Source organism: Xyrauchen texanus, chromosome 37 (assembly GCF_025860055.1).
Source record: "Xyrauchen texanus isolate HMW12.3.18 chromosome 37, RBS_HiC_50CHRs, whole genome shotgun sequence".
Classification (NCBI taxonomy): Eukaryota; Metazoa; Chordata; class Actinopteri; order Cypriniformes; family Catostomidae; genus Xyrauchen; species Xyrauchen texanus.
Genome location: NC_068312.1, coordinates 7,189,645 through 7,217,549, shown reverse-complemented (window position 1 = coordinate 7,217,549; position 27,905 = coordinate 7,189,645). Strand labels below are relative to the sequence as shown.

The following is a 27,905-nucleotide window of genomic DNA, read 5'->3' as shown; positions in this document are numbered from 1 at the left end:
CACCGGTGAAGAGCTGCAAACGTCTGGCAAACATTTACAGCTAATCACAACCTCATTTGCATGTGGAAATAACGAGTGGCAAATTTGCGGCAAGATAGTAGCTTGTTTGAAGTGGGACTAGAAAAAATAAATGTTAATTATAAACAGCCTATACTTCATTCAATAGCAAATAAATATTGTTCAATCAAATTAAAAACAACTATTTCACAGAATATTTGAGTTTATTCTTATTAGAGTATTATGTGTTGCAGCATGCTATATAGAGTTAGCACTTAGCAAGATGCTAATGTCAAACTGTATGAAATCAGTCGAGGGCTCTATTTGTGTGCCATGCTGCTGCCCATCATAAGTGTTTCAAACGAGTCACTTATGACATTCTATTTTAGCTAGGATGCTTAGAAGGCAGTTGACTGTGTAGATAGTAGACAGCAAGATAGCTCACCAGGTTGTGAAACAGAGATACAATGAAGTCTGCAGTCTAACATAAATCTATGAATCAGGCTTTGGATGTTTATGTGTGTCTCTTTTGATCCTGTATAGCCCCCTTCCCAGAGCTGGTTTTGCAGTCCTAGCTGGTATGAGCTGGTCTTGCTGGTCTCCCAGCCTGGCAGGCAAGTGTTGAGCTGGTGTAGCTGATCAGCCAGCTAATCTCCCAGTCTGACCAGCTGAAAAGTGGCCAAATTATAAAATAAAAAAAAAAACAAGACTGGCCTATAGTGTTTTTTTTTTTGTCTTTCATCTGGGAAAAAAAGGAAAAGCACTATCAAGAACCACACCACAGATGGAAACCCAGAGAATGACATTGGTAAGCCTGGCAAATACACAGTCATAAGAAACCATGTGAGCTCTTAGTGCATATGATCCGTGATCCAAACACTCACTGGGTATCTGTCTGTGTTTGGTCCATTGTGGCCGGCCTGTAATCCGCCTCTATTAACACCTCTCATTCTGTATCATAGCTCCTCTACTCTCTCACTTCTGTCTATTTGTATAAGGGCTGGGAGGTGCGATGACGTAGACGAGTCCAGTTCCACAGGGACAGCGGCGATGGCTATCTATGTCTGACTGTTATGACTATCTCTAATAAGTGTCCAGAGCCCTCCAGCCACAGCGAATAGGGCAAACAGGATATGTCTGAACCAGCCAGATATGTTTTATTTTATTTTTCCACCTTTTATATGCAGATTGTTGTTTTTTTTATTGAGATTTCTGAAGAATAGGAACTGATTGTTTTCATTTTTTCTGGACAAGTTTAACATCTTGACATAAAAAAAAAAAAAAAAAAGTATAGCTATAACAGATGTGACTGAAATGGTTGTCACAATATCAGCCTTAAAGGTGAAGTGTGATATTTCTGCACCCTTGGCAGCACCAAACGATAGTTTTCAAACAGGTTTTCCAAACACTCGCCTCATTTTCCATTGCTTAGTTAAACAGTAAGTCCCACCCCAAACTCATACCATTGGTCAAGCCAATGTTGCTGTTTCAGGCTGGTCAGTATGGTCAAATAAACTGCAATGTTTTGAAAGAGCCACAGTGTTTAAACTTTTTTTTAAAGAAATCATCCTATAAATGGCTCACTTTTAGTCAACTCTGCATATTAAGGTGGGATAAGAGACATTGGAAAAATAAAAAATACACTCTTTACCTTTAAAATGAAGCTCTAGAAAAAGTAAAAATAGTGTAATTAAAAAGAAAACCCTAAACTCAAGGCAACACACTGTTTTCACTCGGTTTCCGGCAGCTGCTACAAAGTATCATTTTTATAGATGAGTCTTCACAGATGGTTCAACAGATGTCTCACTGAGTCTTTAGCAAGTGTGTGTGTGTGTGTGTGTGAGTGTGTGTGTGCCAAATACACGAAGATGTGCTCCTTGTCAATCGTTACGCTGTCAATGGGGGCCTTGAGTGTACTTTATAAAAGATAAAGCCAAAGTACTTGAGCATGTAAACTAAAGAAGAAATTGGAGCATTGTGTCAGACAGACAGACAGACAGACAGAGAGAGAGAGAGAGAGAGAGAGAGAGAGAGAATATGAAGCTTTTTGTTGTAGTCGGATTCTGATGAGCATCATTAGTGGCGAATCCATCTCAAAGCAGTTAGACAGCTGGAACACCATTTTAGGGGATATAACTAGGCATGTCGAAAGCAAAAACAAGAATTACTGGAAAGAAGTCTGTGACAACAATGCAGTGTAGCTGGTGCCTCAACACAGATTCCTGCATGTTTCACTGGCTGTGTTCGAAATTGAATACTAGAATACTGTGTACTGCATACTATCTCTAAGATTAGAGATTGAAAAGTGGTATTTCAGCAGGGTATATAATTCTAAATAAATGCCATGGAATATATCTAGAATGCAGAGCACATAGAGAGAGAGAGAGAGAGAGAGAGAGAGAGAGAGAGAGAGAGAGAGAGAGAGAGAGAGAGAGAGAGAGAGAGCAGTCCACATCTGATCAGTCATGTGGGAGGAATCAGCATGTATCCTAATGAGCTTACCAAAGCAACTTCAATATCCTCCGATGTCATGTTGAAATGAAAATTAATAGTTCAATATGGCTCCATGCAAATGCCACGCGTCTCCCATAACCCATATCATGTGACGTGACCAAATGAGTGCATTCTAATAGATGTAGGCATGGGAGAAAAGATGATATCTTCAGTAATCAGGGTTTTGAAAATTACCATTCAATGAAATTCAGGGATGAATGAAAAAGAAAGGTGGTTGGGTTGGGGGGGTAGAGAAACAAAACAAAAAAAAAGACCTAGACACATGAAATGAACATCTTTACCATATAATGCTCTCATGTCTTTCCCATAGTTAGTGAGCTCTAGGCCATTGTGGTCCCCATCTTAGTCCATGATTTTTTGACGTGCTTGGACTGTTGTGTATAACTATCCAATACCTACCAGTGTGGGCTTTGTGAAAGGGAAAATCATGGCATGAACACTACTGTGAGTCAACGGGGTCTGTACAGTATTACATGGTGAAAACTGTTTGTTAACTCTATGCTAGTTACTCGAATGGTGCAAGACCACCCAGCATGGGACCTGCTCGCAGCCATCTTTGCTCATGGACACCCAGTTCTGGATACAAGTTTTGGTACCACTTTATATTAGGATGCTTTATATAACATAACTACTATGTACTTACATTTTAAGAAAGCATTTGATTAAGACTTTGATTAAGAATTTGATTAAATGTACTTAATGTGTAACTATGTGTTGTTCTGCAAATTTAGCATTTGGTGCTAACGAGGTTGTGGTAGGGTTTAGGGTTAGCGTTAGTGTTGGGGTAGGGTAGGGTTAGGTTAAGATTTAAGAGGTAAGGCCAACAGTGTAGTTACAACTGTAATTATATTACAGTTGTAATATAATTAGTACAATGCAACAACATGTGTATATACAGTGTATTTGTGACGAGGAGGAGGGCGGGGCCAGGCCGTGACTACACACGCCCGGCCCCCAATCAGGCTAATCAGCCGAGGAGCGGGATAAGTACGGCGAGATGCGGCAGTTCGGGAGAGAGAGAGCCAAATGAGTCTGCAGTGTGTGCTTTTATGTTTTGTGTCTTTTTGTTTGCATTAAACATTATTTCGATGGTTTGTCTGGTTCCCGCCTCCTCCTTTCCCATTCTAATCTTGTTACATTGGAGACAATAGCTGGGAAGGGTGAGGGATGTGCTGTCATGGAGTCCTCACCACTACCAGCCAACCCAGGAGCAGCCACGGCTGTCCGCCCGGGGACGGAGACATTACTGCCAACCGCCGAGCATCTGAGGCAGGCTGCCATTTCCCCCCATAGAAAAAGAATAGATCAAAACAAGAAAAGGGGGGAAGAGCATGACCATCTGCCTGGGGCCAGAGAACCCACTAGCATCCACCTGGGGAGGAGCGAGCTGTTGTCCGCCAGAGGTTGTGGAGTGGCTGAGGACCAGGAGACAGCTTATCTGGGCGCCGGCGATCCAGGTATATACTCTCTCTCCTCTCTCACTCACGTTCCGCTTTGCCCTTTCCCTCTCCTCTTTTTTCCCCCTCCCCTCAGCCCCCTCCCAGCTCTAGAAAGGGTGGAAAGGGCAGCACACGCTCGGCCCCCAATCAGGCTAATCAGCCGAGGAGAGGGATAAGTGCGGTGAGATGCGGCAGTTTGGGAGAAAGGGAACCATACGCAGCAGCCGTGTGTGTATTTTTTGTTTGTATCTTTTTGTTTCATTAAACATTATTTTGATGGTTCGTCCGGTTTCCATTGAATCTTGTTACAGTATTGTATCAAATGCTTAATTTATCTTTAATTGAAGTACATGTTAGTCAAAGGCACCTAAAATAAAGTGGACTAATTATACTATAGTGACAGAAAAATTATCACTTGGTACAGCATCTACCAGCAAGAGTTAACCGGACCATGCTTAACACAGAAACCTTTGTTTTAAACCATAAAATGACAAATGAGACCATGCCCAAACGTTTTGTGCCTGCTCAGCTGAAGGCCACAAGCATGCCATTTAGTACACCTAAATTGTGTACCATCAAACTCAAAAACAACCTTTGTACTGCAGCATTTTGACACTGTTAATAAAATCAAGATTTTAAATAAATGTCAATTCATCTAATTTCCACATACCTCCCATCCATAAGTGGTCTCTTTAACTGTAGGGCTCTGCAGTCCATTGTATGGTCCAAAGCGTTCACCCATCTGAATTGTGGTTTTGGCCCAGATCCCGAGACCAGCCCCTGGAACAGATGATTCACGGAGCTCTAGGTCAGACGGGATGGGAATATCGTCAGGAATGTAGACGGGCACCTCGTAAGGTGAACCCTCTTTAGGATTGAAGTCCTCATTGCAGGGCTGAGGGGATGTGGGCCCCACAGCAATGGGCGACATGATGCTATCTTCTGTCTCCTCTTCCGCGCTCTCACCAGTCACGAGATTAGGCTCTGTGTCGTACATGCTGTCTACTGCCTCACTGTCATCTGAAACACAATACAGAGAAATTGGCATTTTTTTACAGCATAAAAGATGGGATACATTTCAGATGATCTACTGATTTTTGGAATAATTTTTTTTGCAAAGTTCTCGTGCTTATGCCAATTTAAGCAAAATTTCATTCACTTTGGGCTAAAGGACACCAGAGTGTCGTATTCACAGATCCATACTTATGAGATACAACATACAAGAGTTTACAAGTAGTACATCACTATTAAGTCAACAGTAGAAACATATGAACTGCAAAGTTTAGTTTGAATCGTTCAAGCTTGTTGCAGTTTCATGATGATGTCAGTGGTGTGGTAAAGTAAGACCTGGGCTTGCGACAGCATTTGTCTCTGATTTTAGAGTTCAAGGGTTAGGACTATATTGTTTTGGACAGGAATATTGATCTAGCACCAACACAAAATTTGGATCCTGGATCACATCTTACTTTGCAAAATCACTGACAGGGTAAACCAGAAGACAGATGTTCGTGAAGATCTTCTCAGGGTTAGTTTGTTCTTGAGATTTTTCAAATTACTTGCTCTTATCGACTGTTCAAACTCAGACAGCCTGCCGCTGGAACTGTTCCATCAATTTAATAGTCGCTGCCATTTCCTGTCTGATCATTTTTCAAATAATAACAGCAAACGACCCTGTGGCCTGACGCCACTGCCAGCTATTCATGTTTATTGTCACTCTTTGTCTGACAGCATAATTATGGTACTTATCATTCACGTTTAGTGAAGGTACAACTCGATTGCTAAAAATAGGCTCTGTTTCTCTTCAGAGGTCTCTCATACGTCATGAAGTACAACTGACTTACAAACATTCCAAAACCATCCTAACACATTCAGAATTGGAATTGCCACCATTGAGAAATCCCATGGAAATACTACAGAGACGCAAACTAGCTCCACTGACTAATAGTTTTAATTTTATGAAGAAAATATTAGTAGTGCTTGTCCATTCAAACTTGCTGCCAGAATGCTTTAACGTTTTGGGTGGTTGCCAGGGTGTGGCTATGCAGCTGCTAAGATGTTTTGAGTGCTTGTTAGCACATTGCTAACAATGACGAGTGTCACATTTTTACTCCATTGATGGTTTGGTTTAGGGTTGGTGTTTTGGTTAGAGCATGTGGTTAAAAAAAATGCATTCCTCTTCACTATATTACATAATTTACACTACAAACAACTTTCTTTCAGTGCCCCAATGTGGACATTTAACCCAGGATCTGAAGCACACACATGCCAATATGTTCAGCAACACTTCTATCTTTTGCCACTGGGGACAGTGGTTCGATTGTTTTGTAAGCACGGAACAATTTTAGCTGAAAAACTTTCAACCTACTATAACTGAATTCACAGTGAGATCAGTCTGTAATAGAAGCACACCTTTCCTAAACAAGCTGCTTGATTTGAGACGTCAATCATGATTAGTTAATAAATACATTTATGTTTGAAATAGAATAGGCTGCCATGCACAGGACACAACCTGACACATCTCACCTGCAAATGTCTTCTGAATTTCTTAGGTAGGATTTGAGGAACCCTACATGATGCTTTCTCCAGTCACCATGACGACAACTATGCAAGTATGAATAGATGGACTGTAATTTGTAGCAGCACTACTGTAGTTTGCTATCCAAACACAGGACCAGCAATCAGAGCTAACTAGGCAGCAATTACACCAGGAGTGCTTCTAATCAGCCAGACTCAGCCCCCCACTAGCACTGCCAAGAACACAAGTTTATGACTCCAAACTGTTTTCACTTACATTCAAACACTGTTTACCCATACGAAACTGTAAAGCCATGAACAATATAAATTGAAGTTACTCTTATGTTAGCAAATAACAGAGGTGAAGCTTCACTCAGGCAGCTTTCTTTAATTTCTTGAGGTGGGGAGAATGAACATCATTGAGAGAGAAAGCATTAATGTTGCTCCATGAAAATCTTGGGAAGTTTAACACAAAGTTGATAAAATACTTTACCATACAGCTCACTGGAATACTAGATTCTGATTGGTGAATTACTGCATTCTGAGGTCAAATGTTTTTGTATAATGACCTCTAAATTGTATAAGTGACTTTATCCCAAGGAATCAAGGGCTAGCTGATAGCTGCTAGTTTCATATTTCTTGTTTTACTCTTTTATTTCTTTTTTTCACAAGTAATTAGTAATTTAAACTCAAATCAATATTTTATACCCAATTATTTACAAAAGACCCCTTCTTGTTGGGTTCCCCATCACCCTGTCAGGGTTTATTGTCCAATAACCAACTGACTGTATGTAATCCTTTGCATATGTAGAGTTTTCCATTTAGACAAAATCAATATAGCTTCCATTCTGGTTTTGACTTAAAACTAATGCAAAAGTTGGTTCGGGACTTGCAACTGGATATGCAAACGTGTATGTAACAAGGGTTAGGATGGGCAAGGAGAAGGCGGGAACTGGACAAACCATCAAAATAATGTTTAATGAACTTAAAAAGACACAAACATAAACACACATGGCAGCTGCGTGTGGCTCTCTCTCTCCTGAACTGCCGCATCCAGCTCGGCTTTGTCCCTCTCGGCTGATTAGCCCGATTGGTGCGAACTCACGGCCCGGCCCGCCCTCCTCCTCGTCAGAGCATAATATGCATGATTGTGACAAAACCTCAAAAATTCTTAAAGATCAGGGACATTTTCATTCTCATTAAAAGATTAGCCATAAAAAAAAATGAAAAGCTTTTAAAAATGAATCTTGCGTCATCCTGTGATTTTAAGGCAAAGAAAAGTTTGAGCAATTACTTTAATTATCAGACTTTCATAAGGACTCACCAAGCAGCCAGGCAATTAACTTCAGAACACGTGGCCTAGTAGTAGCTTCCAGTTTTCACAGATCAGTTAACGTTTTATAACCACTGACTATCTGGTGCTTTTTGCAAGAGTCAAATGTGTTTTCAAACCATTAAAACTTTTTTCCCATCCCATTTGGCTTATGACCCGAGTAAATTTTCAACACCCAAAGACGGCTTGGAAAATCTATTAAATACTCCAGTAAAAGAGGCCTGTAGAGGATGTTCAGATCACTATAATAAAAGAGTGATTTAAACGACATTTAAGAGACTTAATTGTATTGAACAAAACATCATTTTAGAGACACAGACCTACAGTCTAAGTGGGTTGTACTTGGCCAGGCTAAACAGCAGAGTGGACCAGACTTTATGCTGGCACAAGACGACCAGAACCGTGGAGATAATAAACAACAACAACTTTTTATATAGTGCTTTTCTCAAACTCAAAGCGCTTTACATAGTATAGGGGAATCTCCTCAACCACCACCAGTGTGCAGCATCCACCTGGCTGATGCGACGGCAGCCATAGTGCGCCAGAACGCCCACCACACACCAGCTATTGGTGGAGAGGAGATGGTAGAGTGATGTAGCCAATTCAGGGATGGAGATTATTAGGAAGCCATGATAGATAGGGGCCAATGGGGGAATTTGGCTAGGACACCGGGGTTAAACCCCTACTCTTTCCAAGAAGTGCCCTAGGGATTTTTAATGACCACAGAGAGTCAGGACCTCGGTTTAACGTCCCATCCAAAAGACAGTGCTTTTTTTTTAACAGTATAGTGTCCCCATCACTATACTGGGGCATTAGGACCCACACAGACCATAGGGTGAGCACCCCCTGCTGGCCTCCCTAATACCACTTCCAGCAGCAACCTTGGTTGGGAGATCTCCCATCCAGGTACTGGCCAGGCTCAACCCTGCTTAGCTTTAGTGGGCAACCAGGTAATAGCTGCAGGGTGATATGGCAGCAGATAAAAATAAAGATGGCATTTTAAACCAAGGGTCTCTGGAAGTTCTTTGTGAGGTTTCTCTGTTGGATGGTGACGTAAGAAGTGTCTCTCAAAAGTAAAGTTCCTTCTTCTTTAGCTCTCTATGTTTGCTCTGCCTCTCATACTGAACTGTTTATCCTGATTTCATCAGACCATCATCATTAATTCGCACCTCGGGGGTCCTTATCTCCTGTGAGCCGCGGCCACAATGAAACGCTTGTTCAACTTTGTTATTCCACTGGAAACTACTGTGCAGCTTGGCCGTAGACATGAAGGCATCAGATTTATATGATACATTTTAAAAGCGTCACATTTAAGCAGAGGAACAGGGACCTTTATTATTCCAAGCTGCTCTGGAGACGTTCTCTGTTCCTCTTCCTGAAGATTGTCATGGTCCTGTCACTCTGGGTTTTTATCTGTCAGGACTGTGGCATCATTGTCCCATGTCTGTCTTGGGTATCATTGTCTGTCTTTGTGTGAGTGCTCGGTTTCGATTGAATTCCCTGCCGTGCGCTCTTCGGTCTGTCTTGTTTCATGTCTGGAGCATGGTGTCTGGATCCTGACATCCTGTCTGGTTCAGTTTCGGTCTTACCTCGAATAAAGTCCCATTATAACATCTACCAACAATAAGCTCCTAAATCAATTTCTTTAGCCCACATTCATTCGCATTTTAAGTTAATTCACTGTCCACCAAAGACCTTCATCCTTTTCTCTCTAACTGGATAAGTAAAAATGTTGTTACTGTGTCTCTGGGCTGTTGTGAGAGTATTATGAAGCATGTGAAATGGATAAGGGATCCTGTGCTCACGTAAATGGCCAGTTCTCTGAGGTCACACTGCTGTATGTTGTCTGCTCCACAGTTCATGCTCATCTTTAACAGTGTTGCATCACTTCTACTTTCCACATTGCTCTCATTTTAAATTGTAAGTGGAACATATCCATAGTTAATGTGATGACTTACACCTGTGGTTACTCTGCTAGGATACCTGTGTGAACTTGAAGGGAACATATATCCACTAAAATCACATTGACACCAACGGCAAAGAAAAGTGAAGTTAGTCCTGTGAAATGGATCTAGCATCTTTTGTTTGCATTTGTTTGTTTGCATATTGCTTTATTCCAAATAAAGTTAAATACAAAAATCTGCTTCACACTTGAGTGAGCACAGATTTCTCACTTATGCATGAAAAAGCTGGAAGAGAGCTACAAGTCTACAGCAATACTAAATTTGCGTTCCAGAAACATGAGCTGTTTCCCCTTGTAAAAGCAGTGGGGAACATTTCCAACACTTAAAGTAGCACTATCGCCTCTCTAGAGACATGAGTGCAATGAGCAGGAATACAACAGGGGGAGATCCCACCACATATACTGTACACTCTCCTAGTGACACAAGAACCCTATTACTGTTGTGGCTTATAGGAGTATTCTTCGCATGCAATGTAGACACACCAAGATATCTCAACAAACTACTAAAGATTTCACGCTCCATACATTTCCATTTCGTACAAATGCGAAATCGGGAGAGTGGAAACACAACCTCATGCAAACTCTGAACTTTGCATGACGAAAATATGTTTGACTAGTAGAGGACATAAACACAGATTTACCTTTTGGCTCAATAGAAATAAGCTTCTTGTTTTGCATTGGAAAGTTGATTAGATGGTATATTTAATTGATTTATTAGAAAGAGAAGCCCTGTGTGAGAAATCATATCTTTCATTGCAGGGTCTAAAAACAATCTGAATATTTTAAGGTCACATAGCACTTTCTTGCATTCGTCTTAAAAAAATTTTTAAAAGTTGAAGTCCAATTTTTTTTGACACATCGTTTTAAACCCACAACCCTGATGGCACAAGACAGTAATAAAAAGATAAACTTGCTGAAATAGCTAAAGATGTCTGTCTGACACTTGTACATAGATCAACAAAGCAACACAGACATAACGTGTTAATAAAGTGTGAAGGCTCACGAAAACACCTTTACATGTAGCTTTATAACACACATACCACTGACACACTCTTCACACACACAAACAGTGTGTATACTGTGTGGGCCAAAGCAAACTCAATATGTGTGTGTGTGTGTGGTTTGTCCAAAAGAGTACCAAAGTAAGTGACCTCAACCACCTCTGCTGTTTGAACAGTCAATACACAATGATCTGTGCTGAGCTGCTGGCACACAGCCACAATTCACCAGCTTCATCTCAATGAAAATGAATATGTGACCTCTCAACTCAATGAATCACTAAGGGATATTTTCTATGGCATATTTCAGCACTTCCAAGTGCTGAATAATATATATATATATATATATATATATATATATATATATATATATATATATATATATATATACATACACACACACACACACACACACACACACACACACACACAGTGCATTCATAAATTATTCAAACCCTTTCATTTTTTTCACATTTGTTTATGTTGTAGAGCCTTATGCTAAAATGCTTTAAATTATTTATATATATTTTTCACATTAATCTACAATCTATGCCCCATAATGACAAAGCAAAAACCAGATTTACAGCTTCAAGTCTTTTCAAGTATGATGCAACAAGCTTTGCACACCTGGATTTGGGGATTTTCTGCCATTCTTCTCTGCAGATCCTCAAGCTCTGTCAGTTTGGATGGGGACTGATGGTGGATAGCAATTTTCAGGTCTCTCCAGAGATGTTCGATTGGGTTCAAGTCTGGGCTCTGGCTGGGCCCCTCAAGGACATTCACAGAGTTGTCCCTAAGCCACTCTTGCCTTGTCTTGGCTGTGTGCTTACAATCATTTTCCAGTTGGAAGGTGAACCTTCAGCCTAGTCTGAGTGCTCTGGAAACGGTTTTCATTAAGGATATCTAAGTATTTTGCTGCGTTCAGATTTCCTTCGACCCTGACCAGTCCCCGCAGCTGAAAAACACCCCCACAGCCTGATGCTACCACCACCATGCTTCATCATTGGGATGGTATTGCTCAGGTGATGAGCGGTGCCTGGTTTCCTCCATACACTTGGAATTTAGGCCAAACAGTTCAGTCTTCGTTTCATCAGACCAGAGAATCTTGTTACTAACAGTCTGAGAGTCTGAGAGGAGAGGCTTCCATCTGGCCATACATAAATGTTGAAGTCTGAGGCTTACATACACCTTAGCCAAATACTTTAAACCTTATTTTTTCACAATTCCTGACATTTAATCATAGAAAACATACCCTGTCAGGTCAGTTAGGATCATTACTTTATTCTAAGAATATGAAATCACAGATAATATAGAGAATTATTGATCTCAACTTTAATTTCTTTCATCACATTCCCAGTGGGTCAGAACTTTACATACACTTTGTTACTATTTGGTATCATTACCTTTAAATTGTTTAACCTGTGTCAAACCTTTTGGGTAGCCTTCTACAAGCTTTTGAACAATATGTTGCTGGAATTTTGGCCCATTCCTCCAGACAGAACTGGTGTAACCGAGTCAGGTTTGTAGGCCTCCTTGCTCACACATGCTTTTTCAGTTCTGCCCACAAATTCTCTATCGGATTGGGGTCAGGGCTTTATGACGGCCACTCCAATACCTTGACTTTGTTGTCCTTAAGCCGTTTTGGCTCAACTTTGGAGGTATGCTTGGGGTCACTGTCCATTTGGAAGACCCATTTGTAACAAAGCTTTAACTTCCTGGCTGATGTCTTGAGATGTTGCTTCAAAATGTACACATAATATTCCTTTCTCGTGATTCCATCTATTTTGTGAAGTGCAACCAGTCCTTGATGCAAAAAAGCAACCCCATAACATAATGCATACTGTAGTCTGGCTTTTTTATGGTGGTTTTATGTCGATATAGGACTCGTTTTACTGTGGATATAGATACTTGTCTACCTGTTTCCTCCAGCATCCTTTGCTGTTGTTCTGGGATTGATTTGCACTTTTTGCACCAAACTAGGATAATTTCTAGGAGACGTAATGCATCTCCTTCCTACGATGGCTGTGTGGTCCCATGGTGTTTATACTTGCTTACTATTGTTTGTACAGTTGAACGTGGAAACTTCAGGCTTTTGGAAATTGCTCCCAAGGATGAACCAGACTTGTGGAGGTCCACAATTTCTTTTCTGAGGTATTGGCTGATTTCTTTTGATTTTCCCATGATGTCAAGAAAAGAGGCACTGAGTTTGAAGGTATGCCTTAAAATACATCCACAGGTACACTTCCAATTCAGTGCACCACCTATTATAAGCTAATTGGCAGAGACTGGGGAACGACCTCTGTGGTCGTGAGCTCGGGTAAAGACCTCCGTGGTCGTCAGCACTGGCAGAAACTGGGGAACGACCTCCGTGGCCGTGAGCTCGGGTAAAGACTGGGGAACAACCTCCATGGTCGTGAGCACTTGCAGAGACTGGGGAACAACCTCCGTGGTCGTGAGCACTGGGAGAGACTGGGGAACGACATTCGTGGTTGTGAGCTTGGGAAAAGCCTGGGGAGAATGTTTCCTCTTCCTTCTCTTACTTGGTTATGGGTATGGTCGAGGCTACAGGCAGTGGCTCTGGGACGGTTGAGGATACAGGCACTAGCTTGCTAACCATGGCAGGCATGGGCACTGGCTTGCTAAGCGTGGCAGACATGGGCACTGGCTCGCTAACCTTGGCAGGCAAGTGCACTGGCTCTCTAACTGTGGCAGGCATGGGCACTAGCATGGTCGCTACTGCTGGCTGTGACAGGGAATCAACCACTGGAAATAGGAGAGGATGAGCCTGCCCAAAAAAATATTTAGGGGAGTTGAATGGAGTGGAGTTACCTTGGAGACAGAGGGCGAGGAAGGAGTCATGGAAGCTTGAGCCGAGGAAGGCTTGGAGTTCCCGCCATAACCCTCAAGGTGAGGAGAAAAAACTGGGAGATGAGTTACTTTGGAGAAGGAGGGTAGTAAGGGTAGATGGAGGATCAGAGCGGCTATGATATAGGCCAATAGGGAAAGGTTCCCCACCTCCGGAAGAGCTGTGGAACTGTGGAAATGTAAACCTATACCGTAGATTGACTTGAGGTATGAATCTGCTATGCCGGTTGTAACTGCGAGTTGATAGAATTTTGTGGAATATTCCAGGAGGGGAAGATCCTGCTTGAAAAGCTGCATGAATAATCTTGTTGGCTCCATGCTCATATGGGCATGGGATGAATGATAATGGTGGGGATTCTGGGAAATGTAGTGCAGGAGAAAACTTCAAAATAAGAGTCCTTGAACATGGTGGAGACAAACTGTGACACCTACATTTTAAATATATATATATATTATTCCACATGCCTAATATTGTGTAGGTCCCCCTCGTGCCACCAAAACAGCGCCAATCTGCATCTCAGAATAGCGTTCTGAGATGCTATTCTTCTCACAACAATTGCACAGAGCGGATATCTGAGTTTTCGTTTACTTTTTCAGTTCAAACCAATCTGGCCATTCTTTGTTGACCCCTCTCATCAACATGATGTTTCCATCCGCAGAACTGCGGCTCACTGGATATTTTTTGTTTTTGGCACCATTCTGAGTAAACTCTAAATGTAAATCCCAGGATTTTTGCAGTTACAGAAATATTCATACCAGCCTGTCTGGCACAAACAATCATCCATGAGATTATGTATTCAGCAGTGCAGTGCATTAAATCATGCACATACGGATCAGGAGCTTCAGTTAATGTTCACGTCAACCTTCAGAATTGGGAAAAAATTTGATCTTTCTTCTTGAATGGTGCCAAAAACAAACAAAAAAACATCCAGTGAGCAACTGCTCTGCGGATGGAAATGCCTTGTTGATGAGAGAGGTTAACAGAGAATGGCCAGACTGGTTCGACGGTAGTATATGGTAACTCGGATAATCACTCTGTACAATTGTGGTGAGAAGAATAGTATCTCAGAATGCTATTCAGAGAATCAGGTTGGTGCTGTTTTGGAGCACGAGGGTAACTACACAATATTAAGCAGGTGGCTTTAATGTTGTATATGCTTTTTTAAAAGAAAATCTTAATATCGGCCATCATTTTGTTTATGATCCATAAAAATATTGGCCTATATAAAATGTTGAATCTCAGTAACAATAACAGTAACGTATCATTATTTTTATGGTAAATAGGTGGATTTAAATGGTTTTTACATAACGTGTGTACTTTTATTGGAAACCAAAACCATGAGGAGAAAATACAGTTTGTTCCCAGCACTACAATGTGCACAAGATTTTATACACCTTCATGCATTTAATTGATGCACATAATTAGAAGAATTTAATCCCCACACCTGGTTTTGCAAAGCCTAATCAGTTACCAAAATCATATTAGGGTCTGAAGAAACTGTGTGTGTGCATGTGTGTGTGTGTGTGTGTGTGTGTGTGTGTGTGTGTGTGTGTATTGGTCTGTCAGCCTGATTGCTATTCTAGTCTGCCTCACTCCCCAGAGAGCAGCGCAAGGCCTTGAGCAGACATTTATTAACACGACAGATTAATAGCACCAGGGAAAAGACATTTTCACAAACATGATAAATATTAATAATAATCAATACTAACTTACATTTGCCAAATTGAGTTGCAAACATCACCCATGGGGGGCAAATAGAGATGGTGAGAGAGAGAGAGAGAGGCAGAAGGGGACAGGGATGCAGGAAAGGCTAAGGTTTGCTAATAAGTGCCAGAAGGTCTCAGCCGTCTCTATAATGACAGAGCAGCATATGCTCCGTGTACTTCAGAAACACTGCTGCTGTTTCGATTACTGCTCCACATAATAGACATTACCAAAGCCATGGCAAGCATTACTTATAAACCTCTGATAGCAATAAATATTTGTTTTGAACACAATTATATATGCCGCTTTGCAAACAAAGCAATTTTGTTTCAGGGGGATAACACACTCCAGTCACACAAGCAAAGCAAGATATTTGCACTGAGCTGAGAAAGCAACGTTTACTCAAAAATCAGTTATTTTGAAAATGACAGCCATAGATATGTTACCTATCATGCCATTTTAAAACACATGAATTAATTATGGTGATGTATTATAGTACAATGTTAACTTATGCACAGAAAAATAGTATCATAACAGCTCTCGTTTGCATAACATTGCCATATGTGGGAATTTTTTTCAATGTCAAGATTTATGTAAAGAATTTATATGAATATATACGGCAAAGTGTATATTTTGGGTGAAAAGGCCTTTATCTGTGCTATATTTGGTAACACCTCGGGTTGTTTCCTAAACTTTCGACTGCTGTTCCGGTTTAGCAGGTGTGGCATCTACGATCACAGGCTCACACAGACTGTTAAGAGCCATCTTACTTTATGATTCACCAAAGAAACCGTATGAACGTGAAGCATGTATTAAGTTATAAATTAATTTCTGTGCATTCTACCAAGTGGTAACATCTCAGTTTCGGGTGTTGTAATACAGACTCATTTAGCAATCCGGTGGAAATTACAGAGAAGAGAAAAACGCATTAATATTTATTAACAGGAAAAGCCAATGGTTGGGCTTGCGCCGGTATCTGAGTTGGGGGAAATGATTTTCACCTCTGGCTCGGAGAGCACTCCCCACCTATACATCACCCGATTACTCCTGGACTCTCCCCGGTCTTAGTCATTAGCCAGTGAATTAACGACAATCCAGCATGCTATTAATCACACTGACAAAAGTGTTAGCATGCCACTGACCTACCGGCGCACGGGGACGTGAGCAGAGGAGGGGGATTTCAGAGAGAGAGGGAGGTGAATTGGGGTAGAGGCTGAGCGGAGTTACTTACAAAGATACAGTAGAAGAAACCGCTAAACAAACAAGAGTGTAAACAGAGTAGAGAATGGATTGAAATGACGGGATAAAGACTTTTGAAGGCTGATATATGGCTAATTTAGCTAATTATAAATTTCTTTCTTCATCATCTGTGTCATTCCTATGCTGTGCTGTTTCATGTCACCTCCATAATACTATACTTGATATAGTCTCTTTTTTTAATATTGGTATATATTATCATTTTTAAAACACATTTACATATAAATACTGATCATATTAGTTCGTTTTCTTTTATTACAATATCACATTATTTTTTTTATAGTTTCACTACTATATTCCAAGTTCCCAACACCAAGGACATGGGTTTGATTTCCAAGGAACATATGTGCCAAAATACACACACACACACACACACACACACACACGCACACACACACACACACACACACACACACACACACACACACACACACACACACACATACATACACATATGGGGGATAAAACAGCACAGCATCACAAGCATCAGTAAGTATTAGAAATGGATCTGATTAATTCTGCGATGTTTTGTGGGATCCGTTGGTGTGTCATTCCATCATGATAAAACTACAAAAAGCAGTATAATAATATCTAAATCAAACAATTGTAAAAAATACCAAAAATACCATCAAGTTGACATTTTAATGCAAGCAAACTCTCAATTGCTGATCGCTCCATTTTTCTATTTAAATCCTGTTTGGTCAATTTATATCAATTAAGTGTCTTGCCTACAATAAAAACTGTCAAATAAAGCTTGACTAGAGAATATTTCTGAAAGTCAGCTATACTCCTTTATAGAAATACTTACTTAAATTAAAACACAAACATATTAACAAAAAGTAAAAAATTGTATATGTCCAAATATGTTCGGCATAATAGGAAAATGAAAGTTCCAGCTGAGCACTGGTGTACATTTGAACTTTAATACTTAATCCTTGACTGTACATCTGTACACATGCTGCAGTATCACACCAGATCAGAACATCTAATACTGCCCTTCTCCACAGGTCTGCTCATGTGTGTGGACTTGGGCAATCGGGTCAAGTGAATTAGCCGGGGTCATTCAATAAGCCAGCCGCAGCACTGGGCCGCCTAATCACACTGTTCCGCCTCATTGACCCGCCAGGCGAGAGCTAAAGGGGCCCAGACTGAACACTCTATACAGAACCTGGTAATACTGTAAGCAAGCGGTGCATCACGATACGGCAATAAACAAAACTAAAAGCGCTCTCGTTATAATCAGTGAAGATGTCTCTGTCAAGCACTTGCAGTGAAGAGCTTTGTTAATTAAATGGGAGTGTTTCGCTTTCAGTTGTGTCATGAGTAATGTTTAGAATACAACTACTATACTTCTCATACTGTTTCTGAAGTGATAATTCAACTGTGACAGCAATGTAGTTTACTACTGCTTTAAAAGTGTATGCATACTGTTTCACTTATATATATATATATATATATATATATATATATATATATATATATATTAGTAATCAGTATACAGTGTATTCTGTCAGTAAGCGGTACACGAGTCATGGTCTTACCTTTGCCTGCGTATCCTGATATTCATCAATCTTTGCCTCAGAATGACATTCATGACTAAAATGACCACTACATGGAAAGGCAACTACATGAAATGTCACATACAAGGTGATACACCTTTCCATTTTCTCAGATACGTGATAAGTGACCAGCTTTTCTCATTAAATTGCCTACAAGTCTAATGAATGATGTAATAACTTTTAGAAAGATCTTTCACATTTTAAAGGGGCATTTCACCCAAAAAAAATTTTGACACACACCCAAAAACCTGTCACTGTTAATCAATTCAACTTTAACTGGGTTTGGATCCAACTAGTTTTAAGCACATTTTGAATTTGCATAAGAGGAGGTGTATTGTCTAGACTAGAGTTTTGCATTGGTTAAAACGCTCAGTAAGGGGATGGAAAAATGAAAACATGTTTTGAACATTTGTGCATGTGTTATGAGTGTGCGATAGCTTGATGTGACTGGCCCAATGAAAGATAAGACCTTGGCACACAATTCTTTGACCAAAAAAATTCAGCTGCTCTGCAATGACTTGAGGCGACTCACTCAAGATAATGCGCAAACGTAGTGGATGGAAACGGGCAACGATTCGTATTTTCTTTTGTCAAATTTTTAGAAATGCACATACAAAAATGTGAAACATTTAGATGAAATCCCTGCTATTTACTAATGATCTTAAGTATGTGATATATTGATTTTGCTATGATGTCATGCTGATTGAGAAATTGATAAGTGCTGTTTGCTAAAGCAAGCATCACTGCTACTATTGCTCATATGAGGATTAAGGATTGAACAAACCCTAAATATCAAAATTTGGCACATAAAATTATCAGCCACCCAAAACAACAGAACAACCATATAGCAATATGCTAATAAACACCCAGGACACTTTAACATCCACACAGCAATAGCGACCACCAACAACACTCTAGCATCATTAAATGAATAGATATAAAAGTTAATCAAAAGAACCTGTGCATCTAAACAGCAAGTAGTGCCCTTGGTGATACTAGGTTCTGAGTATGCCTGAAATGTCAGTGCTGAATAAATGGAATAAATAAACTCAATGTGTAAAATAAAACTAGAACTTTTCTTTGCGGAGTCTGTTCTTTGTTTGTGATACTCTAAATCTGCCCTTGAATGCATATATCACACCTCTGTGAAAAAAGACCACCTAATGAATCAAATGTCAGCTTTGATTAGACCCTTTTAAAAAGTGCATTTATTTCTTTCTGGTTTGAGCAGGGGTCAATCTACTTATGGTCAATCCCACTTAAACATAAGCCAGAGTAACTTCTCTGAATGTCAGATCTCACTAAAGTAAATATGATCCTCTATTACTGATGAAGGCCGGCTTGGTCAATGCATGATCATGTAGTCCTATCTGAGAGTGTTGAAACACACAACACATCACATCAGAGGAGCAGTGAGAGGGATTTGAACCCAATATGCTCAAGCGGGTTTTATCCTCGTAAAGAAAGAAGCACTGGAGACACACTGCAGTTGAAATAAATACTTTCCATTAAAGTGATCGCAGTGGATGGCTTTGAATATCTGGAATTTCAAAGAAATTCCATAAAGCCCAAAGTGAGTGCCAGGAGAGTTTTCTTCAAGAAGACAAGGCAAAGCCTCCTCAAATATGTTTGGATGTTAATTATTTGGATGAATAATTAACAGTATGGAAATAATACACATTCAATTTGATGAAATATGAGACTGAACAATGTTTAACCACTCATATTTCTGAAGTAACACTGTCCAACAGGAGTGCCAGTAGATACAATTTCAGAGGTCATGTGGGAGGAAGCAGGGCCTCCACATTGCTTTCATTGGCTGATTACTCTGTCATTGGGATACGGCCAACCTATCATGTTAGCCATTATCCTGAATGCGTCAAACTGGTGGAAATGGACAGAATACACAGAGTAAACAACTCAACCATTTTCACCAATATCCTATCAAACTAAACTTGAATTTAATTGAGTTGCTGATCTGTGAGTGAGCCAGCTTTTATCGAGCACTCAGATCAGTTAAATTAAAGCCAAGTACCGCCACTCCCTATACACATATTACGCAGTCTGCGTTGGGCACTAACTCCCTAAGGAGGCACCATTTTACCCTAGGGGGGCACCAGAAACTCCATCAGCTGTCCTTACTGTCCTTACTATACATTATTGGAAAAAGACGATTTGATGCCTTTATTGTCTCCATTTGAAATTCTGTTTGTTGATTGGTCAGCCTACATGAATATAAAAGATGTACCTTTTCATGCAAGCCAAGTTGTACAATATCTTATGAATTTGCCATCTTGTTCAAATTATTACAGGTGTCATGAGACCCAGAAACTGTGTGAACATCAAATGAAAATTGGACCAAAAATATCCAAAACTCAGCAAGGCGATTTTACCTCCTCATTTCAGAGGTCCACTGGTGAGCACATTAAAAACAATCATTATATATTCATAGCCATGATAGTACAATTAATTTTCTGTTTTTCTTCCAGACTTAGCTTTTTCTTTACAAAAAAAAAAAAAAAAAAAGCACTAATCTATAAATCTATCAATCCATTCTCATTTTCACTGTTTTCCACATGGGCAGAAAAACAGGTCAGTTGAAGAAGTCATCTTGTTGTGTGGTGGGAAGGAAGCAGGAAAACAGATGTGGCAGGAGAGCAAATGTAACAAGTGCATTGAAGAACAATGTGGCCAGTTCTCCTACAGAACAGAGCTGAGAACCTGCTCAGGCGACAATCAGTCACAGTACAATGCTATATACATGCCTGACAAACAATGGGCTCAGCTCGAAAAACTATGGGAAATTGGGCCTGACCTGCTTCTCCGATCGGTAGCCAGACCAACAAGGGACCTACAGTGTTAGCTTCTCGAGACTGCACGGTGCCACTGCATAACTGACAGTCATTGCAATATACTGTAATTAGAATTATTATTTCATAAATAGTGAATAAACTAATAGCTTGAAGTGGAAGTGTGTCATTTCGGCACTACTTGCAGAACAAAACACTATTGCAAAAATAATGACTGTTTTCAAACACACTTCAAACACTCACGTCTTCTATGTATCCTTTTTACACTTCCGGGATTTGGAAAGTGGAAGTAAACGATTGCAGGTAAACTTCGAATACGGTGAATGGAAGTGAATGGGAGAACATGGCAAATATAATTTTTGCTTTCAAGTTTGCTCCAGCATAAAAAGAAAAACAACACTATTACTTTTCCATAACTTTCCAAATGAAGAACAAATTGACAGTCAGAAGAGAGAAGATGGCAATTTTGAAAAGTGTGCATATATAAACAGTTTGCTATATTTATGTTGCTAAATAAGGCAGAAATGCATCATCACAGTCTGTGAAAAGGATCCATTGGTCTGACAAACAGGTTTTTCTGCCCCAAACTCTTAATAAAAATATTGGTCAAATATTGTGGTATAATGACCACAAAACTGTATAATTTACCATTTGACCAGGCAACTGATTTCCAACATCGCTGTGCTAGTTTTACATCTCTTGTATCAGTCTGAAGTCTCTTTCTTTTTGTAAATACATATATCAAATCACTGAAAACATTTAATTGTATTAAAACACAAATCTGAAAAATACAGTTTTTATGCCATTAGGAAGAGACTTCCCTCTGATTCTAAAGCATAGTTAAAGGCTTATATTAACAGTAATAATATTACGATTGCACATCATTAACTCTTATTTAAAAAATATTTTGTTGATAGACATTTCAATACCACAGAGGTAATGCTAACTAGGACAGCCTCTTTATAATACACTTTTCTATGGCCAAAACATGTCTGAATAATCCTTAAATAGATACTTTATGTGAGTTAAAATATAGCAAAAATTATGAGGGCTCTGCTGTCTGAATCCATCTAACATTCGCTAGTGTGCCTCCTGAGGCCAGAGGAGTGAGGTTTACACATACTGCACAGCTATCACGTACCAGCTGGCTCCCGTTACACTCACCCCCCTAAACCTCCCAATCATCCAGGTCACGGCACCACTGTAACCATTCCTCCTCGACCTGCTCCTGGAGGGATTCGAACCAGCGTCAGCCAGCATGAGAGGTATGCGTGTTAACGAGGAGGCTAAAGGCTACAGCCCCTAGCGTCATTCGCTAGTGTGCCTCTTGAGGTCAGAGGAGTGAGTTTTACACATGCCACACAGCTATCACGTACCAGCTGGCTCCCATTACACATACTTGCATAAATCAATAGAAATTTCCTGTAGATGTCTATTAAATATGTATTAATTTTCTATCAAGTGCTGAGATGATACAATATTAACCCTCAGCATCCTCATACATAAAGTGGGGTCCACTACTGATAGTATATATATATTGAACTATTAACATACATTTCTGAATTCATTTGTATTTGAAATGTTCCCCTTTATCCCTTTGTACAAAACCCAATGATCCATGTAATCCAGCATTTTGTATGCTTCATTAAAAGCAAGGGAATCTGACAATCTGTACAGTTAACATGGTCAAAATCACAAATGTGCCTACTTTTGATTTCTACATTCAGACTTCTCACTGCATAAATACCAAATATTACAATTTAAAAAAGAAATCTCAATACCACAGAGGCCTCATGGTAGGCTAACTAGGACAGACTCTTTATAATACACACCACTCTGTCCTAAATGCTTAATGATGCAACATATTCCTTCACTTAATTAACATTCACCAGAGCATGTAACTTTATTAGCAGCAGTGGGCTGGTTTTCTGCTTGCATAAATAATGCCTCTCATACCTGAAACTGAGGTACACGCAGTATAAAGAGGTGGGACACGGTGAGGGGTGGGTGAATGAAATGCAATTTTCCTGTTTAAAGCACCAGCGAATTGCAGTGAATTCCAGATAATTGGCTGGTAATTAGGGGGGGTCATCAGGTCGATTTGAGAACAAATGGGACCCTTTAACAGAGGTGGTCTCCTAGGTAATCTGAGCTGACCTCCCTGCTTTGTCTCTGTTATCTCTCTCTCTCTCTCTCTGCTCCACGCGTGACATCCTAAATAAGGTGTCCCTCTCCGGGGACACACCGGCGCAGAGCAACGATTTGTCAGGCGTCAGACAGTGGCGCTCAGAGCTCTTTGCAGCTCCCCGCTGTACCTCCACAAATTTCGCTTCAACGGCCTGACTAGACATCTCATTGCTGGAGGAAGCGTGGAAGGTCACAGTGGTCGCAGACTGAATAAATATCTTGTCGGACTCCGGAGATTTGGCAGGTAGCTCGCTCCATGCCTCTGAGCCACACGGAAGACGAGCAAAAAAAGTAATGCAAGAGTCAGATGCGCACAACTCTACAACCTTTACTGCCACACGGTGCGTTCTGCACACAGCCCAGGCCATTAACTGCAGCCAGAGGCATCAAAAGCACTGTTACTGCCAGTAGACTGCCTCTCGCTTTCTGTTTTAACAAAAAAAAAAATCTCCAGTACGCTTGCTAAGTGTGAGTGTTTAAAATAGAACATTAAAAGTACCCCAAAAATTGTAACCTACATTTATTTATGATACATTTAGTCTAAGGCAGAGTCATTTGCTCTGTTACAAAACCTAGTGAGCTGCCTACAGATGCAGCGTTTTAAGGCATCATAGGTGATGCCAAGGCTGTTCCAAAAGCTTGGCAACTAAATTATTCTGCCTCCTAAGATACCTCGTTTTAGCCAAAATCTAAGGCAGCATTTGAACCTTCTCAGAGAAGCCAATCCCATAATACATTGCAACAAACTCCAAGAAGCCTGATGTGGTGACTATTTAGCCCAAGACGGAACACTTGTATTAAAATGAATGGGAGAAATTGGAACACCCAATATCGCAGGAGTAGAAGAGTAATCCACCTTACAAGTAAAATAGCCAATCACCTTTTAAATACAGACATAACTTGTCAGATAACTTGTCTTTAGTGCAAACTGAGCTAAAAAAAAAAAGCACAATTTATGCTGCCATTGTTGTCAGATATCACTGCTGATTTGAAATAGGTAATTTGATTGTAATCTCATCCAAACATTTTGGAGATATCTGTCTTTTCCTATTTAAGTAGATACAGCAGGAGCTGTATCTATGCTGTATTTATGGTTCCCTTCCGAGGGAACTCGCACTGCGTCGTTGAAAACGACTCTTTGGGGAACGCTCCTTAGCGTGCGCCTCTGAATTATGAATGAAACTATTCCAATCTTGATTGGTGTTGCGTCATGACGTAACATGTGACGGCATAACCGGATGCATAAAAGTGACGCCGGCACACAAACACATTAGCTTTCGCTCTTCAGCAAGCGCTCTATGTCTATTGTTTGTCTTATTTGGTGTTGTTTGTCTGATTTAAAATTTAAAAATGTTATGGCCACCGAGCAGTTCAAGAAGTGCGTGCACCCCTGCCCTCATTTCATTACGGGTAGGGACACGCACGCTTTATGTGTGAACTGTTTGGGAGCGCAGCACGCACAGGCAGCTCTCGAGGGATCTGCCTGTGAAAGTTGTGAAGCACTACCCATGAGAGTGCTGCGCTCCTGGTTGGCGTGCTTTGATGAGCACGGTCAGGCTCGCGTTCCCCACGGATCTGGTCCTGCGTCTGTTGAGGCAGCGCGGCGGTTGAGATCGTGGGGTTCGCAGCGGGATCTTGCAGATGGGAATGAGACTGCTACGGCACTTTCTCATTCTTCGTTTGAGGATCCCGAGCCTACTGTGAGTGGTGCAGAAGCCCGCGTCGCGGCTTCTTCTGCCCACGATCAGGTCCCAATGCTTGAGCTCTCTGCTTCCGAGGAAGTGGATATGCTCAGCATTGATGCGGACGACCGTGAGTCAAGCACGCCTGTTCTCGGCCACGCTTATGAGGAGCTGGTTGAGGTTGTGACGCGTGCCGTGGCCAGACTTAACATTAGCTGGCCACAAAATGAGCAGGGAACGCTGGTCGGAAGCAAATTAGACGAGCGTTTCCTGCGGCACACATCACAACCCCAGCGCCGGGGTTTGCCGTTTTTCCCCGATCTCCACAAAGAGATCTCGAGATCGTGGGATAAACCACATTCATCCCGTGTCTCCAGCCCCAGTGTGGTTGATTACAGCGATGTTTTTGGGGCACGGGATATGGGCTATGGGAAGATGCCTGGTGTGGAGGAGGCTTTAGCTGGTTACCACTCTCCTGAGTCGGCATCTTCCCTTAAAACCCCGGCGCTGCCTAGTAAGCCCTGCAGAGATACATCTGCATTAATAAGCAGGGCTTACATGGCGGCAGGTCGGGCTGGTTCATGCCTGCACTCAATGGCGATTTTGCAGGCGTACCAGGCCGACCTCCTGAAAGATTTAGACGAGGGGGAGGGGCCAACTCCCGAAGATATCGCAGAGTTGCGCAGAGCCACAGATCTGTCTCTCCGGGCCACTAAAGAGACGGCCCGCGCTATTGGCCGCTCTATGGCAGCTATGGTGGCCACGGAGAGGCATCTGTGGCTAAATTTGTCGGGCATAAAAGAAAAAGATAAAGCTTTTCTGCTTGATGCTCCGCTCTCGCCCTCTGGCCTGTTCGGCGACACCGTTACATCGGTCGTCGACAGGTTTCAGGAGGCGAGGAAACAATCTGCGGCGTTCAAGCAGTTCCTCCCCGTGAGGGCAAAGTCTAAATCAAGTAGGGTGGGGCAAGCAGATCAGCCCCAGCCTTCAGTCAGCTCCTCGCACTGCGCAGAGCAAAGGAGAGCGTTTCCTCTAGAGCCCCTCCTCCAGGAGCTTGGCAACAGAGGAAGCGCTCCCAGCGAAGCCCTCCAGCCAGAGGGGCGACCTGAGGGACGTCCTTAAGGCTAGGAGGGCTTCGGGAAAGAGGTCCTAACCAGGGGTGGTAGAACCTCGGAGGGCTGTCCCCCGCTGCAGAGCAACCGAGGTTGTTCTCGCAGCGGAGTCCTCAGGGAATCGGTGTCGGTTTCCCGCCGTCTCTGACGCTTCGGGCCACATCAATTTCCAGTGAACGCACACCGTGCCGTTCGTGTCAAAAAATAAAAAACACACATCAATTGTGGTCACGAGAACTGTGTCGACTAAATCCTGCCGGTGTCCCGCTTCAGGAAGTCGAGAACAGTGCTCGAAAAACACCCGAGACCAGCCTCGAGAGGCTGGTTCCCTTAGTAGATTTTGTAGAGGCATGGAATCATCTTCCCAACATATCTGCATGGGTCCTGCATATAATAAAATCAGGGTACAGACTGCAGTTCGAGCACCGCCCCCAAGTTCTCTGGGGTGGTGCAGACTACAGTGGTTCGGAGCGGGCTCAGGTGATGGAACAAGAAGTGCAATCTCTGCTGCTGAAGGGGGCCATAGAGCGTGTTCCTCATACAGACAGGGAGTCCGGTCTTTACAGCCGGTACTTTATAGTTCCAAAAAGGATGGGGGGTTGAGGCTGATTTTAGATCTCAGAGTGTTGAACCGGTCTCTGAGGAGGTTCAGATTCAAAATGCTTACTATTCCTGTCATCGTGAGTCAGATCAGATCCGAGGACTGGTTTGTCACGATAGATCTAAAAGACGCCTATTTTCATGTATCCATCCTTCCATGTCACAGGAGATTCCTGAGGTTCAGCTTTCGGGGCTGAAGCTTACCAATATCGGGTTCTTCCGTTCGGCCTAGCACTATCTCCCGGCACGTTCACCAAATGTATGGATGCAGCTCTTGCTCCACTGAGAATTCAGGGCATCCGCATACTCAATTATATCGACGACTGGCTCATTCTGGCCCAGTCTCGAGAAATGGCGGTTCGGCATCGAAATGTCGTCCTTTGCCACATTCGAAATTTGGGGTTGAGACTCAACACAGAAAAGAGTGTGTTACAACCATCCCAGTGCACAACGTTTCTGGGTGTTGTGTGGAACTCGGTTACGATGCAGGCACGCATGTCTCCTGCATGCATCGAGTCTCTTATGGTGATGGTGTCCGGGTTAAAGCTAGGCCAGGCCATCACTGTAAAGCGATTTCAAAGACTGCTGGGCCTCATGGCAGCGGCATCCAACATTATACCTTTGGGCCTTCTACACATGAGGCCCCTCCAGTGGTGGCTGAAAGCCAAGGGGTTTTCCCCCAAGGGGAATCCATTTCGTATAAGCACAGTAACGCGCAGATGCCTTCGTTCTCTGCTAATATGGAAGAAACCTTGGTTCCTGTCCCAAGGACCAGTGTTGGGAGCGTCATGTCACCGGAAAACCGTTTCGACAGACACCTCCCTCACTGGCTGGGGCGCGGTCATGGACGGCCGCTTTGCCAGGGGTCTGTGGCAGGACCATCATCATTCTTGGCACATAAACTGTCTAGAGATGTTGGCTGTGTTCAGGGCTCTGAGGAGCTTCCTTCCAGACATCAAAGGTTACCATGTCCTAGTACGTTCTGACAATACATCAGTGGTAGCTTATCTGAACCGACAAGGGGGACTCAGATCGTGCCCTCTGTGCAGACTGGCGCATCAAATAATTCTTTGGTCCCAAGGGAAAATACTGTCTATCACAGCAATGTATATTCCGGGGGTTCAGAATCAGGGAGCAGACATCCTGTCGAGGCAGGGGCTGAGGCCCGGGGAATGGAGACTTCATCCAGAGGTGGTGAAGTTGATTTGGGACAAATTTGGACCATCGGAAGTGGATCTATTTGCGTCTCGAGAGACGTCCCACTGTCCACTTTGGTTCTCCCTCTCACATCCAGCCCCACTGGGGTTGGACGCCATGGTACAGGCTTGGCCGAGGCTTCGCCTGTACGCATTTCGAGTCCTGGAAAGGGT

The 27,905-nt window shown here is 41.9% G+C and overlaps 1 protein-coding gene across 2 annotated transcripts in view; it reads right to left on the bottom strand.

Annotated features, from left to right (window-relative positions):
* Window positions 1-27,905, bottom strand: part of LOC127630719 (histone-lysine N-methyltransferase PRDM16-like) — a 298,653-nt gene that overhangs the window by 200,795 nt on the left and 69,953 nt on the right. For both annotated transcript variants that reach the window (XM_052108446.1, XM_052108445.1), the window contains exon 2: window positions 4,621-4,970. In XM_052108446.1, coding sequence (XP_051964406.1) covers window positions 4,621-4,970 — 350 coding nt within the window. The remainder of the gene's footprint in view (window positions 1-4,620; window positions 4,971-27,905) is intronic.